The sequence below is a fragment of the Pongo pygmaeus genome, chromosome 7 (genome assembly GCF_028885625.2).
Source record: "Pongo pygmaeus isolate AG05252 chromosome 7, NHGRI_mPonPyg2-v2.0_pri, whole genome shotgun sequence".
In the NCBI taxonomy this organism is placed as follows: domain Eukaryota; kingdom Metazoa; phylum Chordata; class Mammalia; order Primates; family Hominidae; genus Pongo; species Pongo pygmaeus.
The window spans coordinates 157,450,338-157,470,644 of NC_072380.2; the positions used below are offsets into that span (position 1 = coordinate 157,450,338).

Sequence of the window (20,307 nt, forward strand, 5' to 3'; positions counted from 1 at the left end):
ATACCCTTGCTGTCGCCCATTACCTTGAGGACCAAACACCTGCCATGCCTTGGGTTTCTTGACTCCCGGCTACACAGCATACCCAGCAGCGCACTCAGGTGTGGTGGCTGGTTTCCCAGAGGCCCCAGAGGAGGCTGGGTGCAGAGTCCAACTGAGGAGCCTCAGAAGGAGTGGAAGATAGATGAGTTAATTTCCATCGTGATTACAGCAAGTCATTGGGCAAAACTCAGCCAGAGAGGTCTGTTGGGGAGAGAGTGGCGTGATGCACTGACAGGTCCCTGGGTCCAGTAAAGGCTGCCGGGGCCCTCCTCAGGCTGACAGCAGAGTGCTGGCCTCCTGGCGTGGCCCTGGACTGGGCAGATTTGGGCCTCGGTGCCTCCAAGGCTGCAGGCCAAGCCTGCACACCTGTGCAATCACAAGCTGCAGGAGGCAGGAAATCCAGGCAGGCCTGGGTGTGAGGACATGTTGTGGAGGTCTGCACTGCCAACCCCTTGCCCATCCAAAGCATGGCTCTGAGCCAAAGCAACTACTTGGAGGGCAAGCTGGTGAGGTGTGCGAGGGGCACAGTGAGGCTTGAGGGAGGCAGTGGGGAGTGAGATTCAGAATCAGAGGACTCAGATGAACAGCTGAGGACAGGGTGGCTTGGACACCAGACGGGCTCCCTGAGCTACCTGGACAATGATTAAGTATCCCCTCCAGCCCCAGAGTCCACAGGACAGCCCGGCTCCTGGAAGCCGAATTCCCCTTCAGAGACAACCCAATTTCTCTCTTTTTTTTTTTTTTCTGAGACAGAATTTTGTTCTTGTTGCCCGGGCTGGGGTACAATGGCGTGATCCCGGCTTACTGCAACCTCCTTCTCTCAGGTTCAAGTGATTCTCCTGCCTCAGCCTCTTGAGTAGCTGGGATTACAGATGCCCACCACCACGCCCAGCTAATTTTTTTTTTTGAGATGGAGTCTCACTCTGTCACCCAGGCTGGAGTGCAATGGCACAACCTCAGCTCGCTGCAACCTCTGCCTCCTGGGTTCAGGCAATTCTCCTTGCTTCAGCCTGCTGAATAGCTGGAATTACAGATGCCCCCCACCACGCCCAGCTAATTTTTGTATTTTTGTAGAGACGGGGTTTCACCATGTTGGTCAGGCTGGTCTCGAACTCCCGACCTCAGGTGATCCACCCGTCTCAGCCTCCCAAAGTGCTGGGATCACAGGTGTGAGCCACCATGCCCGGCTGACAACCCAATTTCTCTATGCCTATTTCCCCAGTAACCAGACAAGGTACACACGTCAGGCAGTGCCATGCAGGGCTGCAGGCCTGGTGCAGATTGCCACAGGCTGGGGGCAGCAGGGGAGGCCAACAGAGCCCAGAAGGCCCAGCCGTGTGTGTCTTCTGGTAAGGAAACACAGACAAAACATGGGTTGGAATATTTTTTTAAACTACAGTTGTTACATACAGAAAATATCCAAAGAGAACGCGGACCACAAAAGTGACACATAAGTCATTTCCAACAATGGTAAAAACACTTCTTGCTCTGCTCTTTAAAAAATTATTATTTTTTTGAGACGGAATCTCACTTCGTCACCCAGGATGGAGTGCAGTGGCGCAATCTCAGCTCACTGAAACCTCTGCCTCCCGGGTTCAAGTGATTCTCCTGCCCCAGCCTCCTGAGTAGCTGGGATTACAGGCGCGCGCCACCACGCCCAGCTAATTTTTGTATTTTTAGTAGAGACGGGGTTTCACCATGTTGGTCAGGCTGGTCTCAAACTCCTAACCTCAGGTGATCTGCCCGCCTCGGCCTCCCAAAGTGCTGGGATAATAGGCGTGACCCACCATGCCTGGCCTATTTTTATTATTTTTGTAAATGAGGGAATGTGGTGCTCACCAGGGGGTGGGGGTGAGACAAGGGAAGGAGAAGGGTGGGGCCTGGCTTAGGCTATGCCCCCCACATCTGTGGAGTCTGGACCCCCACGCCCCCATCCTCAGAGAAGACAAAGGAGCAGGTCGGGACGCCAAGATGTCTCAGGGTCTTGGACACAAGCCGTGTGTTTGGCGGCCCCGTCATGTGTGGCCCACGTTGACAATGCCACGGGAAGCCTGTGCTCCAGTCCCCGGTGGCCGAGGACACACTGTGGTCCTCCCAGGCACCTGGCTCCCCCAGGCCGTAAGGCTCAGCTGCTGCATGTCATGGTCACAGGGCAGATACCTGCTGAGTACACTGGGCCGCACTTGCAGACTTGAGGCACCCACATCCCACATCTTGAAGGGCCTTGTGTAGACACTGCCCTTGCCCTCAGGCCGGCCCCTCCCATCCTGAACTCCCACAGGGCTGGCTGCAGCTCAACCAGCCCCGGGTCTCCTTTCTCCATGTGGCCCGCCAACCTGCAGAGATGTGCTGCCTCCAGGCCCCTGGCGTCCCAGCCTGGCTGTCCCCATGAAGAACAAGCCTCCCACCTTCCCCATCCCAGAGACATGCTGGGGCCTGTCCTTCTGTTAAGTCAGTCTCTCACACACGCAACCAAACAGGTGACAGGGCAAGCCTGCCCTACCCGTGCCCCCACACCATCACCCTGGACCCAGAAACACTACGCTAGAGGGCGTCGGGCTTCCAAAGAGATGCAGAGCCATAGCCCACCCCTCTGTGCCTGCGGGTGGAGCATGTGGGAGGGCAGCCCCAAAGCGCAGCCCTGAGGTGCCCGAGTTCACCCTGGTGGTGCCAGAGTCAGCGGCAGCTGCTCCCAAGGATGTGCTGGGGGCTGGGTGGGGTCTTTCTTTGTGGTTAGCAGAAAAACAAACATGGGGCCTTCCCATGCCCTTGGTGGCCAGGCCACATCAGCTTTGCAGGAGATAAGGCTCCAGCAGCGAGGCACTCCCAGCAGGCCACACGCCCTGGCCTGGGAGTAGAAACCCACAGGATTCTCAGAAACAGCCCCAGAAAGTTTTAGCCTGTGAGGGGCAGTGCGGCGGCCTGGGAGGGAAGAGCTGACTGGGAGGGTCATGCTGGGCTGTGCCATGGTCAGCTGCCCAGATGATGGCACTTGCATGCTGCCCCCAGTTCCTCTCCATTTCTCAGCCCTCGACCCGTGACCAGGAAAGCACAGGACAATGCGAGCCAGGCCCCAGCAGCCAGGTGGGGCGGGTGGGGCTGCTGTGAGGCACGTTAATGCACCTGACTGGAGCAGAGGAAACCAGTTCTTTGGTATTGAAGCAACAAAAAGCTATCACGGAAGAGCCACATCCTCTAAGCAAAGGTGGGGGAGTCAAGCTGTATCCTTCCCAGTAGCCCTGAGAGTCCCAGGAGAAGAAAGGACCAGGGCTTACCCCTCCAGGCAGGGTTTCTTCCCATCCTGTTAGGCCAGCCCTGCTCAGCCACCACAGGGCACATCACGGGGCAGCCAGAGTGAGGATGGGAAGGGCCCGCCTCCTCCAGGTGAGAACTGGGCTGCTCAACCTCTGACCTCTGCAGCGAGCCCTGAATGCAGGGCCAGCAGCAGGACCCCGAGAGCAGCATGGGGGACACCCCTCAGACTCTCACCCAGCCAGGCACCCAAGCACTGACCCAAGCTTTCCACACAGCCTGGGGATGCTGGGCACTCAAGGCTGAATCTACAGTAAATAGACTCTTTCTCACTAAAATTGTGTAACTTATCGAAGAACCTGCAAGGAGTTTAATCTTTTTCCTGGGAAGAGACAATTTCACCCTGCTTTCCGAAAATGTCTGCTGAGCCCTGGTGGCTGAGTCCTGTCTCCCTGGAAGCGGCCGGTTGGCCAGGGCAGCCCCGACCCTACCTGGATCTCCCTGCCCAAGCCTCAGTCTCAAGACCCCTTGACAGAGTGTAGGGGGAGGCAGTGTCTCTGAGTCTTTCCTCAGGGGACGTGTGCGGGAACAGAGATGGGGACGGGGCAGGCTCTGACCCCCAGGCCAAACCAAAGCTCCCACGCTGTCCATTCACAGCCATGCCTTCCCCTCAAACAAAACAGAAAGTACGAAACAAGGCTGCCTTTTAATTGCTATCAGATATTCGGATATCCCATCTGACGTCAGCAAGGCCCCCGCGCCCGGCCGGAACCCGCAGGGATGGAGCAGCACCGCCGCCTGACCGCACAGAAGGGCTGGGGCAGGGTCGCTGTGCCCCTCGGCCTCCTTGCTGCCACCGTCTCTGAGCCTCGGGGCGCCTGGTGCACCGTCTCCTCTTCGGGTCAGCCCAGCCTCTGGTGGCCCTCGGAAGGAGGGGAGGCAGGGGTGGGGGGGTGAGCCGGAGGCGGGGGCCCCGTCGCGCACGCATGCAGACTTGCCCTGTGTTGGCTTCGTTTGTTCTCCTCCTTTGCTAAAGTGATCAGATAGTCCTGTGAAGCAGCTGCCAGCCAGGTGGACAGGGCAGCGGTGCTGGGATGCCGCCCGTCGGCTCCTCGGGCGTCCTGAGGCCCTGCCCTACTTCTGTATCTGGAACAGGAAGAGCCGCAGGTTGATGTTCTTGGCGGCCAGCAGCTTGTTGCACTCCACGGAGTCAATGATGGGCAGTGGCACGTAGTCCGTCTCGTTGCTCTCGTTGGTGAAGACAAAGTGGTAGATGACGGGGCTAATCCTCACGTCGTCGTAGGGGCCCTTGAGCAGCAGGAAGGAGCACTCCAGCGGTGCTGTGACCTTGCTCTTGAGGAGGAGCTGGAAGGAGAGCGTACGCTTGCAGGACAGGTTGGGGTTACGCTCCGAGTCGTTGACGCGAGCCTTCAGGACCCACGTTTGGTTCAGCACCGTGAACCTGGGCGTCTCATAGTACAGGCGCGTGATGAAGTCGTCCGTGCGGTATGGCCGGAACTGGACCTCTGTGGAGACAGACAGGGCCGGAAAGAGCCAGCTGTTAGCGTGGGCAGGGCTGGGCAGCAACGCCTTCCCTGACCAGGCCGAGGGCAGGCTCAGCCGGGGAGGAAGGCAACTTACCCGGACACCGAGCTCTGCTTGTCACAAGCAAGCCAAACGCAACTATGGCAAATGGAGGTGCACACAAGCTTTGAGGGGAACAACTACAAACAGAATCAACATGGATTAGCTGGAGAGTCCAGAGGCTGCACGTGTCAGGCCACACCCCAGGCGTGCCCGACCCACGCTGGCCTCCCTCATCGCCCCAGCCCCGGGTGTCCCCCAGGGCGGGGTAAGCAGACACACAGACAGGATGCGGTTCCGAGAACAAGTGCACTTTATTGGTTCTGATACAGAGGAGCTGCCAGAAAAGCCAGCAGGCGGCTGCGGCACCCAGCCCTGCCCGAGGGGAGCACCAGGTCTGCAGGCACCAGGCCTGATCCGGAGCTGCCAGTCAGCAGGCAGCCCTGTCTGCACAGTCCTCTTGGGCAGCCCACAGCCTGTGGCTGGCAAGTCCCTCCGCGGAGGCATGGGTTCCCAGGTGGCCAGTCTTTCCTGCACGAATGGGGCTTCCCACCTGGCCACGGCCGCAGCCACAGTGCCCCAGCCTGCCTAGACTCCACGAGGCCCCGGTATCTCCAGGACAGCTAAGGCTGCTACTCACCACGGGCTGTGGCTGCTGCAGAGACCCCAGGCCCTCGGCCTCTCTGGCCCGCTCGGGCCCACATCCCGCTGGGCACAGTCCAGGCAGCAGGGCGGGACTGGCTGCCCACGACCACCCTGCTTGTGCCACGCCTGGTGCTCTGAGCTGGCCGCCTGGTGTGGGTTGAGAGTAGAGGGATGGAGCTTCCTCCAGTGGCCACAGCATCAACAGGTGCTTCTCGCTGTCCTCTGGGCCAGGCTCTGGCCTGGCTTCTGCTCCCCGACACGTTCAAAGGCGGTGGCAGTGGCCCAGAGAGCCACGAGATCCAGTGTGCCTGTGCACGCATCCAGCCTGTGCGTCTGTGGGTGTCCACTCCCGGTTCTACAGTTTGAGTCGGGCACCCTCAGCTTGTTCTGGAGCCCTGTCCCTGAACGGCTTCGTGCCAGCCTTGAGAGGCCCACGGCTGGGGCAGTGACTGCCTGCAGGCAGGACCTCACTCAGCCGGGTGCTCTTCTTGCCCCAGGGTCCAAGGGGCAGGCCCCTAGCTCCCAGGCCCCCTGAGACTGGCCCACTTTCTGATTAGACCCTGACTGTCTTGAGGCTCTGGAGCCCCACAGTGAGATGCCACCTTGCAGGGGTGATGAAGCCAGGGTGGGGAGGACAGGTGGGCGGGGCTGCTGTGAGAGCCACGCAGGTGTGCACCTGGGGTCTGCCTCAGCCCCTCCTTCTGCTCAGTCTCCGGCCTGTCTTCTCGCCCGAGGTGTCCGCCTGTCCACCGGGAGCTTGTCCAGAGCCCGGCCGTCCGGAGCCGTCAGTGCCCAGTGCCCAGAGCCTGCTACCCCCAGGATCCTGGCTGCCAGACCCCCAGGCCCACACCTGTGTGGCATGCAGCAGGTGGCAGGGCGCCTCACCTGTGTAGCCAATCTTCTCGAAGCTGAGCAGGCTGAAGATGCTGTTGTACAGCTGCATCTCCTTGCGGTGGCTCTGGTCCATCCCATCCAGGATCTCCATCAGCTCGCTGCCTGTCTTGGTTGGGTGGGCGCACGCAGCCTCGTGCACCGTCAGCTCGTGGAAGGGGCCGTGCCATGGGCAGCCGATGCGTTTGTACTTGCACTGGGTTACCCTGGGGGAGGCAGGTACATCACTCACAGCCTGAGCCCCGAACAGGAGGCTGCCACAAGCTGTCCTCCCATGTGGCTTCCATCCAGCTAAGAACCCCTTCCTGCAGGACCCACTAACTGTGAGCCCAGCCCCCAGGATGAGGTCAGAGTGGCAGCATGTGGAGAGGAAGGAGACAGGCAGAAAAAGGGAGAGAGAGGGGAAGGAAGAGTGCAGGCTTGAGCCTGTGTGCCCCACACCGTGGCGTGGTTCTCTCCTCTGCTTGGTAGTGGTGGTCCTGCACAGCCTCACTGCAGGAGACTTGGTGGCTGCCTCCACTGGATGGGTAGCCATGGACAGTGTAGCCTCACACCAAGCTCCCTGAGGTCCTGCGTTGGACACGCTGTCCTGGGCCCTTCAAGGGGCTCTCCCACAGCCACAAAGAGCGCTGGAAGAGGCTAGGCTCATGTCCGGATAACAACTAGGCACAAAACCCGCGTGTCCCCATCCTGTGCAGGCACCCTCCCTCAGGGCCGTCACTGGGCTACACAGGTGGTCCCCAAGGCTCAGGCAGCAGAGACAGCCAGATCACCCTGCACAGGGCCCTGCTGCACCAGGGTGGGCTTCCAGCAGTCCTGGGCCCTGCCTGTGAGGCTAAGCCCCTGACCCTCAGTTACCTGTCCTGGCATTCCTCTTTCTGGTGCCTCTCCAGGAGGGAGCGGGGAAACTGGCGCAGGCAGAAGCCACACTCTGAAGGCAGCTCGCTCACGGCTTTCTCCACGGCCAGGTTCCGGCAGCAGAGGCTCTTACTGATCTCACAACGACAATTGGGGCACGTGGCCTGCTCCTCCTTCAGCCGGGCATCTGCTAGTAGGTGGATAAAACAGCCAGCGCACATCAAGTGACCATTAGTACACTGCGAAGAAGGAAAGGGAGACGAAGCTCACAGACCTGCGGGCTCATGCTTGCACACACCCGCCCATGCCCGTCAGCTCCAGCCAGGTGTCCTGAGGGACTCCAGCTGGTGCATAGAGGGGCGCACGTGCCTGTCCCGAGTCGTGCTGGAGTGTGGTGAACACTGCGAGCTGCTCAGGAGAGACAGGCAGAGCCAGCTTGGGTTCTTGCAGAGATTAGAGGTCCTAAAAGCAGGGCCTCATCAGCTCACAGAGGTGACAGCTCGCCCTGGCAGTGATGGGTTCAGCCACCTGGGGCTTAGAGTCAGGCTTTTCCCTTAGGGACCGGTCCAGAGTTTGGGAGCCCTCCAGGAACGCTGGGCTCTTGGCCAACACTGTCAGGTGGGGAGCAGACGCAGCTCCCACACTGGGGCAGGCATGCTCTCTGGGCCTTCAGAAAGGCCATTCATCCTGGGTTGAGAGGACCTGGCTCACAGTGAGCCCAGCCTGGCCCTTCAATTCCAGCCCTCCCCAGGGAGCCCAGGTGAGAGAAGGCAGCTGCCCCCTTGTCCAGGGAGGTCAGCTACCTGCAGAGGCCTCCTCAGAGCTGGGAGGTAGGAGCCAAGCTGGCCCAGGACAAGGGCAGGTAGGCACACGGGGAGTGCCTGGGGAGTGGAAGTGGGGGCTGTGAGTGGCTCCCGAGCCTGCTGGGGTAACCAGGACTGGCAGGAGCAGGGAACCTCCTGCTGGGCTCCCTGCCTGTGTAGGCTCCCAGCACGCCCAGTGGCCCATCCTGGCTCTCACTCCCTCAACATAAGCCTCGAGCGTCCACTTGGTGCCACTGAGAGACATATGGCAAGCTGCGGTCCCAGCCTGTGTGGGCTCATAGCGTAGGAGGCGGGAAGCCCAGGTCAGAACCAAGAAGTCCAAGAGCAAACAAAGCCTTTTGCACCTGAGCAGACACAGTTCCCACAGCCCTGGCTGGAGTGGGGTGTGCGGGCTGAGGCATTCCAGGGCCAGCCAGGAGTGACAGGGATGTGATGTGCCTCCCACCTAAAGACTCTTAGAGCTCGCTGAGGGGAGCAGTCAGCAGAGTTGCTCCTGTCCTGATGCCTCTCCAGTAGCTGGCCCAGGCTTGCCAGCCATGCAAACCTCCAGAAAGCCACTGGGCTACAGGCTTCCTTTGGGACCCGGGACCCTCTTGAGAATGGGATGTGGTGCAGCAGAGGGGCCTGCCCAGGCCCAGCCTCTCTACAAGGTGTGTGTCAGGTAGGGGACACTCACAGGGCCCTGCCTGGTGGTGCTGGGAGGCCACCCCTGCACACGTGGGGCCCTGGGAAGCCTGAGCTGCCATCCTACTGCTTCAGCGGCCTGTGCACCCCAAGCTAAGGAGCTGTCAGATGCTGGGGCTGTTCACTCAGCACCTGTGGACTAGGCCTAAGGTCTGCTGAGTCAAAGGACCTACGTGTGGAGAACCGACAGTGAGGACAAAGCCCTCTTTCATGGAATCCACGTCCACATGACCACCCGTTACCTGAATTCAATCCTCAAGTTCTCAGTTTTGTTAAAAATTAAAATTATAGGTGGTGGCTCATGCCTGTAATCCCAGCACTTTGGAAGGCAGAGGCAGGCAGGTCACCTGAGGTTAGGAGTTCAAGACCAGCCTGGCCAACATGGTGAAACCTCGTCTCTACTAAAAATACAAAAATTAGCCAGGAATGGTGGCGAGCGCCTGTAATCTCAGCTTCTCGGAAGGCTGAGGCAGGAGAATGGCTTGAACCCAGGAGGTGGAGGTTGCAGTGAGCCAAAATGGTGCCACTGCACTCCAGCCTGGGAGACAGAGTGAGACTCTGTCTCATTAATATGTAAATAAATTAAAATTAAAACATACACAGCTGCCTGAGGCAGGGAGTGAGGCTGGCTCTGACTGGGGTGGGGACAAGCTGAGGCCTGCCCCCAGGAGAAGGTGGGAAAATCTGCCAGCCAAGTCCAGGGGTCAGCGGTGGGTGGACTATGGGCAGGAGTGGGCACAGATGCTATTGAAGCAGCTGTCCCATGGGAGGCACAGACCAAGGGCCCACACCACTGTCTTCTCACAGTCCCCCACCCTGGAGGCGTGCCACTCCATGTGGCCAGCTCTAGACACCTCCTGGTGAGACTGCCCGGGGACCTTGGACAAGGTTCTGGGTCCAGCTCTGCACGTACAGTGGCCTTAGCAAAGGCACAACAGTACTCTTCTTGGCTGTGGCCCAGCCCCCAAGGGACTTCCAGGCAGGGCTGGAGCACCTAATCCCACACACCAAGGCCACCTGGCCCCTCTTCGTGGCTCTGGATAGCCCAGAAAGGTTCGAGGTGGGATCTTAGACCCTCCTAAGGGAGCACTGAGGCTGCCGAGCACATCACCACTTACCTCCCAGCACTGCCAGCCTCTCCCCTGAAAGCCACCCCAGCTCCTGGGCCGGCCCCTGGCCACAGGCCTCATTCCTTTGGGGCCTCCAGACCCCAGCATGGGCTCAGTCAATTCCATACCATGAGGAGGTAGCAGTGACTCTGCCCTCCTCTGGCTCCCTCTGGGCCTCCGAGAGGACCTGCAAGCTCCGAGGAGACACAGGGCCACTGCCCCTTCAGCCTGAAGAGCTCCACTCAAGTCAGAACACAGGGAGTCCCTAGAGTGCCCTGGACCACACTGGCCCAGCAGCCAAGGGACACAGCCACACCCAGCCCCAGACCCTCCCCATTGGTCAAAGGACATCGTCTAGGTGCATGGCCCGGGCCCGACCAACACTCAGCCCAGGAGGTCTGTCCACAGCAGGATGGTCACCGGTCACATGCTCCGGAGCCTTCCCCACCATCTGGGTCCCCTCAGTCCCTGAGCAAGACTCTGGCTCCACACCAAGGCCAGGCCACAGGCAGCTGCATCCTTGGCCCTGGCAGCATCTGACCAGATGCACTTGATTCTGACTTGTGCCCACCCCCCAACAGAAGCTGGGCCCTGGACGGCTCCACACAGTCCAGGGGATGGCATGGGCCAAGGCCCCCAAGAACCCAGGCACCTTCCAGAGCAGCTGCTGCAGCACCCAGGCCAGGCCACCTCTCCCCACCAGCCAGGAAGACCCCACGGGAGGGGAGAGGAGGGGATCCCACAACCCCCCACAACCAAGGATGACGCCATGGGGGATGACATCATGGGCGAGACATCACAGAGGATGATGTCAGAGGAGTGACATCGTGGGAGATTGACATCACATGGGGAATGACATCATAGGGGAGACATCACGGGAATGATATCATGGGATGATGTCACATGAATGACATAACGGGTGACATCACATGGGGAATGACATCATGGGGGAGACATCATGGGAATGATATCACGGGATGACATCACATGCATGACATCACAGGGGTGACATCATGGGATACTGACATCACATGGGGGGATGACATCACAGGGGCATGACATTGCAGGGGAATGGCATCATGGGGGGTGACATCACAGAATGACATCACACTGGCATCATGGGGGAATGACATCATGGGGGATAACATTACGGGGATGACATCATGGGAAATTGACATCACGGGAGGCTAACATCATGGGGGGATGGCATCATGGGGGACTAACATCATGGGGGGATGGCATCACGGGGGGAATGACATCATGGGGATGACATTAAAAGGGGTATTGACATCACAGAGGTGATACCACAGGGGATGACATCAGGTGGTGACAGCACAGGAATGACGTCACATGGATGACATCACAGGGGAATGATGTCACGGGGGATAACATTGCGGGGGAATGCCACCACGGGGGAATGACATCACAGGGGACTGTCATCACAGGGTATTGATATCACAGGGCCTCCTGGGCCCTCCTAGGGCAGATGTGGGCTTGAAGCCACAGTGCTGGGCTCAGACCCCAGCCCACAGGTCCCCAGTAATATGACCTTGGGCTCCCCTCTTGGGGCCTCAGTTTCCTCATGTGCACAGATGATGAGTATAGGACCAGCTTCATTCTGTGCTGATGAGGTGGGATGGGACAGGGTGGCACTGCCCCACACCCAGCAGGCACAGAGGAAATATCACCACCTTGGGCAGCCATGGCAGAGCCCCTGGGGGTGCCAACCCCAGAAGCCAGACCCCAGGCCCCTCTGCAGATGCTGATACACACAGGTGGCCCAGAAATGGACATTTGCACCTGCATCCTCAGGACAGCACCCAGCCCTCCCCCCTGCTGGCTACAGGCAGCTCACGTGACCCCCATGCAGACCCAGGGTCTCCACCTGAGCTACTTCTTCCCTGGGGTTAAAGGGGAGCTGGATGGGCTGAACAGGCCAAAGGAGCCCTGACTCCATCCCCTGGCCGAGGGCCCCCATGACTTCCTGGTGGTCCCAAGGTCCCTATGGTCAGCTGGCCTTGTAGGACCCCTTTCAAGCCTGGACTGCATGGTTCTCTCAGACCCTGGGGACCTCCTGTTTCCCACTGAAGGATGGCACAGTGCCCAGGCCCATGGGAGCAGTGCCCTTGCTCACCCAGGGGTCAGGGACCCACAGGCCCTTGACAGAGGTCGTCAGAGCCAAAACGCAGCCAAAGGGCTTCCCTGTGGCAGAAACCCCAAAAGCGCTGCTCAGCCAGTTGGAGGTCCCCCTTCCTCTGCCATCCGCATGCAGGCAAGGCCTCACCAGGGCCAATGGTGCTTCAGGGCACACCCCACACACCCCGCATGCTCAGGCCCTAGCCTCCCGGATCAAACATGGGTCTGAGAGGGACTGGCATGTTGTCCAAGGCCACACAGCTGTTAAGCATGAAGCCAGGACTCGAACCCTCCACCCAGGCTGGATTTGAAGTCCCTCACCCTGCTACTGCTGTCAGACCTCAAACGGGGGCCAATCAATCCCCAGAATCGGGCTCACATTCAGAACAAGGCTGCTTAGATCTAAAAGTAACTCAAATGATAACCACCACAGAAAGCAAAAATTCCAACTAACCAGAGATTCCAGAACATCTTCTTTGCTCCTGTGTTTTAGATACCTAAGCAGACGTATTTACAAAGATGTTTTCTGCCACTTCCCTCACCTCAAAGAGTGAGTCAGCTGCAGTCCTGCACTGCTGCCCAGGAGACTGGGGAAGAGGGGCCTGAAGCTCCTTGGACATGTGGATGGTGACTCCACCCCCACAGGACTGTGCACTGTTGGGCTGGTTGGGGGTGTGGGGCTTGGGCAAAGAGGAGCCATCTCTGCTTCCTGGGTTGTTATCAATGGACTGTCAACATGTGGCATAGAGACACGGGCGCTACAGGCGGGAGGGCAGCGGCACACACCAACCCACCCACAGAACAGAGTGGACACACCCTGGTCAGATGGGGCAGGAGGGGATCCTTGTAGCAAGGAGAGAACAAAGTCTCAAAGTGGGGGCGCTGCCTCTGCAGGGCCCAAGAGGTGGGCAGGGGCAGGGAGAGGACACCTCAGGCAGGAGGGCACGGGAGTGGTGGGGCACTGTGCAGGGCCGAGTTAGAGGGAGCAGCTGGACCACATCTGTGAGAGGCCCCTGCCCGGCCCTTACACCCGAGCGAGCTTGTTTTTGCCTTAAGAATGCCCCATGAGGGGTGGGAACAATGCGCAGTCCCTTCCTCCAGGTGCTAGCACCAAGGCCCAGAGCCTCAGCTGACATCAGCAGGAAGGGTCAGGGCCAGGTCTGTCTTATTCAGGATCACACTGGGCCTCGTCTGAAGGGCCAAAACGGAGGGAGAGAAGTCAGGGATGAGGCTGCGGCTGCAACGTCCCAGGCACCACTGAGGCTGTGTCTTCCCAGAGGAGGTGCCCCATGAGCAGAGGTGCCAACAGGCCACACCTGCCCTTGGGCCACAGAGCAGGGAGCCGGCAGGAGCGACCTGACCACCTGCTCGACCTGGACAGGCCAGAAACTCCTGCATAGGTGTCCCTGCTGCCCCACCAGCCCTCCTGCCACCCACCTGAGACTCCAGAAGGTGGCTGCACACCTTGTCAGGCCAGTCCCCCAGGACACATCTAACACCCACACAGAGAGCATCAAAGCTTGAGTCTTGCTGTACTGGATGCGGCCGCAACCTGACGTGACGCAGGACTCGGTGGTGGCGGAAACCTTTTGCATGAGGGCCTCAGTCTGACACCCAAGCAGGTTTCCCAGCCTGCGAGGCATCATCGTACGGGCACAGGCCCATGGGTCAGCTGGCCCTGCAAGCCCAAGGGCTCAGACCTGGGGCACCACCTGAGGCTTCCCTGCCAGCACTGGTGGCATCTGGTATCTGGATGACAAGCTCTCGAGTTACTGAGGACCCAGCCAACTCCAGAGGCCCATGGAGTTGTCCCCCACAGCCCCAGTGCCAGGGACAACACACAAGGCTCAGCATGGCCACTCCCCTCTTCTCCTCACCAGAGTCGGGGACTGTCTGAGTCAGCCCCCAGCTTGGCTGGTGCCCACCCTGAGCCATGTGTTCTGCTGGGGTCAGGAAAAGCGTTCTAGCAGGAACAGAGAGTGGAACCTGCTGCATTCCTGACACTGGCTGCCTCGAGACAGCCAATCAACATGGTTACCAAGGAAAGCTAGTAGAATATGGTAGACTGAACCCAAGCTGGGGTGACGGCCAGCATGGGCCCAACCAGGGACACGCAGAAGGCAGCATGTGGGGGCCCACACCATCTGTGCCCAGATTCTCCAGGGAGCAGAGCAGGCCAGAGCCCAGGTCTCCAGGTTTGTGTTGCCCTTCCAGGGGCACCACTTACAGCAGAGAGCCACCCCCCCGGAGGTGTTCTCGCAGCATTCAGGGAGGCCTGTGCCCACAGCACTCCTCGCTCAGCTGCTCTGTTCCCAGGGAAGTCACTGAGCAGAGCCCCCAGGCCAGGAAGGGCCACCAGCCAGGGCAGCCCCAGCGCCTTCGGTCTCCATTACACCTGTTCAGCTCCCTGCCTCTGGCCGCCCAGGGCAGAATTCCACTCTGCACAGTGCAGGCCGGTTTGAACCAGCCAGGCTCAGAGACCTGGTCACCAGGAGCTCCGGTCAGAAGCAGAGCCATCACTCTGTGCTGGGCCAGTCTAGATGGGGGATGCAGTGCACCAGGGACAAGTACCATGTGGCCCATCACCACCAGGTCCAGCTCCAGCTCCAGCCCACCCACCAATGGGGAGACAAGGAAACTTGCCTGTTCCCCCGTGGCCTCGCACCATTGGCTTGGCTTGTTGGAGTCTCCCTTGATATCCAAGAAAAAGAGTTCTGGCCGCACGCAGTGGCTCATGCCTGTAATCTCAGCACTTTGGGAGGCTGAGGCAGGTGGACTACCCAATGTCAGGAGTTCGAGACCAGCCTGGCCAACATGGCGAAACCCTGTCTCTACTAAAAAATACAAAAACAGCCGGGCATGGTGGCAGGTGCCTGTAATCCCAGCTACTTGGGAGGCTGAAGTAGGGAGAATTGCTTGAACCCAGGAAGTGGAGATTGCAGCGAGCAGAGATTGTGCCACTTCACTCCAGCCTGGGTGACAGAGTGAGACTCCGTCTCAAAAAAAAAGAGAGTTCTTCCGCCTGGGAGGATCGAAGGTTGTGAGCCAGGAAAAAGGAGCTGGAGAGTGGGCACATCTTGGAAGCTGAGGCACTACCAAAGCCAAGGAGTAACTGCTAACTCTGGGAGCCAGCGGCTCTGAAAAGTGCTCCCCTAGCTGGCCCTGGTGCCTGACACCCAGGAGGGTGGGTAAGAGCCAGTGCCCTCTCCCCACCCAGGCACACTGGAGTCCTCCCAACAAGGTCATGCCACAGCAAGAAGGACTTGGAGATTCAGAGTTTGGGGAAATGGCAACCTAGACTAGCCCTACACCACCTGTTACAAAAGTAGCTCCTCATTCAGGCCCCCAGTTCAAACACAAGCAGGGAAACAAGGCTCCATTAGCTACTTTCAGCTCCTGTAAGTGTAAAGAAAGCTGACAGGGAACCTGCTTCATTTCTCACAGGGACTGGGGAGTTAAAAGGGAGGGAAAGACACAAGGAAGGTGGGGACACTGTACTCTGCCTCTGGGTGACAACCAGTTTGTCCCTGCTGCTACCTGGGAAAGGGCATGTCAAACCCACCTGGGCCAGGTACCCTCTCTAACAGCCCTAGGCTGCTTAAGGGATGAGTCCCACTGCCATGCGGATGTGAAGATGGGTGAGGAGGGGTGGGCCGGCTCCTGGAGCACTGGCTGCCTAGGAAGCCTGGCCTGGCCGGGGTGAGGTGGGCAGGAGCCTAGCGTGGGGCATGGCAGGTCCAGTTGGATGTGGGGTTTGGCTGGGACTGAAGAAGGTACCCAAACTGTGGGGCTTGTTGCAAATGGTTCATCCCGACAAGCAGCAATCCCCTCTCCTTACTGTTCTTCAGGATGAAGTGGAAATGGACCAAGTGAAAAGATTCTTCCACCCAGGAGGGTAGAAAAGGAGGTGTCCATAGGATGTTCAGGACTGGAGGGACAAACTCGGGGGTGTGGCTGCCAGAAGAATGGGGAAAGAGCTCTCGAGCACAGAACTCTGAGCCCAGGGAGCTTGGGACTGGGTGGGCTGCGGGAAGCAGTTGTGGGCTAAGGATCAGTTTGAGGGTGTGGGTTGGGGATGTTGAGGGAACCGTGGGGAAGTCTAGAAAAGAGAAACGAGACGTAAGCAGAAGACAAGCGATTCAGATCGGGAAGTAACGTGGATCAGAAAACAAAAAAGGGGGGTCCCGAGCGGAAAATAAAGCCCCGAGAGGAACTTCGGAGCAGGCGCTGGAGCCCCGCTGGGCGAGAAAGTGGCTGTAAGGGCCGGAGAGGGTTCCCGGCCGCCGGGCCCCGCAGGCCTGGCCTCCGAGGAGACGCGGATCCTGGGGCCCCGCGGCGGGGGCTGCAGCCCCGGGCTGGGCCGGGTCGGGGTCGGCCGGCGGCCCTACCTGGTACACGGAGGCCTTGGGCAGGTCCAGGCACACGGTGCAGCACAGCACCGAGTAGAGCCGCTCCTCCAGTTTCCCGCTGCCGGCCGCCGCCGCCGCCGCCGCCGCCTCGGCCGCCTCGGCTGCCCGCAGCCGCTTCTTGGGCGGCGCGTCGGGGTCGCCGGCCGCCTCCTGCAGCTGTAGCTGCCGGGCGCCCGCCAAGCCCGCCTCGTCCGGGATCCCAGGCCCCGCCGCCTCGCCCAGAGCCGCCACCGCCGCCTGCCCGGCGACCGCCCCGGGCCCGGCTCCGACCCCGACCCCGACCCCGGCAGGCACGGAGCCCGCGGGCCCCGCGGCCGGGCCGCCCCCGCCGGCCTCCTCGGCGCCGGACATAGCGGCCGGCCGGCCCGGCGGGCGGATGCCGGCGCGCTCCCGCGACTAGAAGTTAGGGGCGCCGCGCGCTCCCGCCTCTCTCCCTGCGCCGCCGCCGCGACCCCGCAGCCCCGCTCCCTGCGCCGCCGCCTCAGTGGGCCCGGCCCGCGCGTCGCCCCACAGCCGCCGCGGCCACCGACCCCGGCACGGCCGCCATCTTTGTTTTCGCTGTGCGCTTCCCCCCGCCCCGCCGCCACCACCCCCTCGTCTTCCCCGTCACGTGAGCCCCGCGCGGGGCCAATGGGAGCGCCGCTTGGGGCAAGAAGGCGCAGGGACTAGAACCAATGGGAGAGCGAGGCCCCGAAGGCCCGCCCCTGCAGAATGTGGGCGGGGAGGGGGCGGGGCCTGCGAGAGTCGCTGAGGGACTCGCACCTGGGGGCAGGGAGGCCTACGCGAGCCGCGGCACCGGCGCGGCACCCACGCTCCACGAGCCAGTAGCGGCCGCCGACCCCTACGGCGGGGTGTACCTGGGTCTTTGTCCCCCAAGACTCAGGCTTGTGTGTTAGGGGCTCTCGCCCGGTTCCCCGGAGGGGAAGGACACAGGTGAAAAACCCCGCCGGCCACCCCTCTCTGTCGGGTGCGGGACCCCTTAGGTCTCCACAGGAGCAAGCGGAGAGACTTCCAGGAGAGGGGACTCCAGACCCCTAACCCACCGGAATCTAATCCTCTGCTCGTCCGAACCCCCCCTCCTAACCCTGGGGTTGGAGGCTGAAGGGGTCCACTGAGGAAAACGAAGGTCTTAGGGAATAGGGCTGGCTTCTACAGGCCGAAGGTACACAGGAGGTCGCATCAGCTCTGGGAAGGATGTGCGTTTCTCGAAATGGCTATGGTACAGCGCTCCCCTGCCTCCACCCTACTCGTCAGTTCTTGAAGGTCACTGCCCCAGAGGGCCACCTGCCAAGCCAGGCCACGATATCTGGAACTCCACCATGTCCCAGAAGAGTAAGGGCCCAGAGCTATGTCTTCTCAGCCCCGGGGTCTTCCTGACAATAGTCAAAAGGAGGCCCGGCTGCATGAGGCCCCATCCTAGTTCCAGCACATACCCTATCAGGGTAACTGGCTACTGTCCTGAGGGGCCTTAGGAAGCTCACTGAAGGATCCCTCAATCCCTCTCAAAAATGGGCAGATTCCATATTCCTGCAAAATTCCTAAGATTTATTGGAGACTAGGCCTCTTCTCTGGATCCACAACCATGTCCAGCCCAGAATCAGGCCCCCCAAACGTGTCTGGGACCCTGTCCCTTTCATTCTGGTCTAGACAAGTCCCCACACGTGGCCAAAGGACAGCACCCAGACTCTGCCCCTGACCAGTCAATGTGCAGCAAGCACACTTCAGTAGGCAGGAGAGTCTACCCCTAGGGGAGAAGGCGCCAGGAGTAGGCAGGGGGGAGGGAAAATGTTCGGCAAGGCAGAAACCCTGCCTTGCTGTATCCAACTGTCACTCCCACTGGAGGCGCTGTGTATGCAGGGCCCGGCAGTAAGCCCAGCTGCCTGCAGCCAGGGCCCAGCGACAGACATCCTCCTTCGGTAGCAGCAGCAGTCTGTCCTCCTCCAGCCGGCTCAGGAGGCCTGCCACACCCAGCATCGCCCCCCCCCACATCCCATAAGTGTTGGCTGTGAAGACAGCTACAATGAGGATGGTCACTGCGACCACCAACAGCATTGCCTGACCAGCCACAGAGCGGCCCTCAGGGCCGAGGTGGCCGCCAGCCACTGCCAGCACCATGCCTCCTCCCAGGAGCAGGTTGGCAGAGGAGCGGTCCCCATTCACCCAGTGGAAATCGAAGGCCAGAAGGGGAAGGCCGATGACAGTGGCCACCCAGGCTCCAGCAAGACAGTCTTCATGTGTGCTCAGCCCTGGGGCCAGCATGGTGGTGGCAGCCAAGACCTGGAGCAGGAAGCCAGCAGCAGCCCCTCGACTTGCCTGTCAACACAGGGAACGGAGAACATGTGGGAAAAAGAGGCCGGGGCCACCCTTTTAAACAGGAAAGGGTTTGGGGCTTCCATAGAGACCTGGTCTTAGATGCACTTCCCACCAACCTCTCCCTAATTCAGGAAACTAGGTCCTTGGGGTTTGGGAGGTATGGGGATGCGCCCCTGCTCAGCCCCAGTGTACTCACCTCGGCTGTGCTCACGGCTGCGTGCAGAGACACCACTCCCAGAACCAGATGAGACAGGGCTGTGCTCCACTCGGCCCCCGGCTTGGGGGCCATGGCACCTCAGGCGGTAGTAAGTATGAGGACACAGATAGGAGATATTCAACTTTGGAGAGGAAGAAAGCGCAGAAGCCAGCGACCTGGAGCCCTAAGCACGGCACTCTAGTACACCCAGGTTCCAGGTCCCCATTACTGGATGTTAGGAGAGGTTCAGTCCTAGACTTTCCGGATCCCTGAGGCCACTGCACACACCTGTGGAGAAGAAGAACCTAATTCAGCCGGGAAACGGGGGAAAACGACTCAAGGTCTAGGCTGGGGGAACGTGAGCCCTGGGGCCCTGGAGCCCAAGTGGGAGTGCGGGCCTGGGGAAGAGAGAGCGGCGGGGCGCTGCAGGCCCACGCGGCGGCCCCGGCCTGCTCCCTGCGCTCCGGGAGGCGCTGTCCTGGGAACCTGGGTCCAGGAGGAGCGACGGCGCAGGACTCCGGGAGGCCAGCCGTGCGCAGTTACCGGGCTGCGCGGTCCCAACGCAGCGGCGAGCGGGAGGCCCGAGCCTGCCCAGCGCACCGCCCACTGCCGTCGGCCCTGCCTCCTCTGCCTTGCCTCCAGTTGCGGGAGCGAGCGCGGTCAGGAACCTCCACCAGCGAGAGGAGCAGAGGCTAGAGCGGCCAGGCGGGGCTAGAGCGGCGAGGGGGGGGGCGGGGCCTGGGGGGGGCCGGTTGGAGGCCATAGGAGCGGGTGGGGTCGGGAGGAGCTCGGGGACCAGAAAACGCTCCGTTTGGGTGGGTGCGTGGGCATAGTGGTTAGGAAGGAGCGTGATGAGGGGAGAAGGGCCGGGGCGGGGCTGCGAGGGGCGGGGTCTGGGCGGGGCTGCGAGGGGGTCTGGGCGGGGCTGAGGGAGATAAGGTTTAGGCGGGGCTCAGAGCGGCGGGTGGGGGGGGGGTCTGGGTGGGGCGGGGCCTGGGCGTGGCTGAGAGGGGCGGGGTATGGGCGGGGCTGCGAGGAGCGGTGTCTGGGCGAGACTGAGAGGGGCCGAGAGGGGAGGAGCCTGGGCGAGGCTGCAAGGGACGGGGTTTGGGCGGGGCTGCGAGGAGCGGGGGGGCTGGGCGGGGCTGAAATGGGCGGGGCTGCGGGGAGGGGAAGGAGAATCCCAGCGTGTTGAAGGGTCCGCGAAACCGAGCGGTGGGGGACTACGCGAAGGGTGGGAGGAATTCCGAGAGGAGGGTCGCGGGAGCCGCGGGCGCTCTCAGCCCGGTGTCCGCGGTGTAGGGGTTGGGGCGCGCGCGGCGGCGCCGTGAGAAACGGCGGGTCTCCAGGTGCGGCCGGGGGCACCT

General features: G+C 60.9%; 1 protein-coding gene across 7 annotated transcripts; it reads right to left on the bottom strand.

The window, feature by feature from the left end:
* Positions 1-1,410: 1,410 nt before the first annotated feature.
* Positions 1,411-20,154, bottom strand: LOC129042971 (zinc finger TRAF-type-containing protein 1). Of its 7 annotated transcripts, XM_054499363.2 has the most exons (5): positions 16,411-16,512; positions 14,666-14,856; positions 7,270-7,508; positions 6,406-6,617; positions 1,411-4,817 (listed from the first exon to the last, which is right to left on the bottom strand). In XM_054499363.2, exons 2-5 carry the CDS (start codon positions 14,756-14,758, stop codon positions 4,426-4,428), a joined length of 936 nt encoding a protein of 311 aa, XP_054355338.2. In that variant the 5' UTR covers positions 14,759-14,856; positions 16,411-16,512; the 3' UTR covers positions 1,411-4,425. The 7 variants fall into 7 exon arrangements, with proteins under 7 accessions (XP_054355338.2, XP_054355343.1, XP_063525325.1 ...); XM_054499368.2 differs by lacking the exons at positions 14,666-14,856; positions 16,411-16,512 and adding an exon at positions 18,941-19,570; XM_063669255.1 differs by lacking the exons at positions 14,666-14,856; positions 16,411-16,512 and adding an exon at positions 16,962-16,999.
* Between the last annotated feature and the right edge of the window lie 153 nt (positions 20,155-20,307).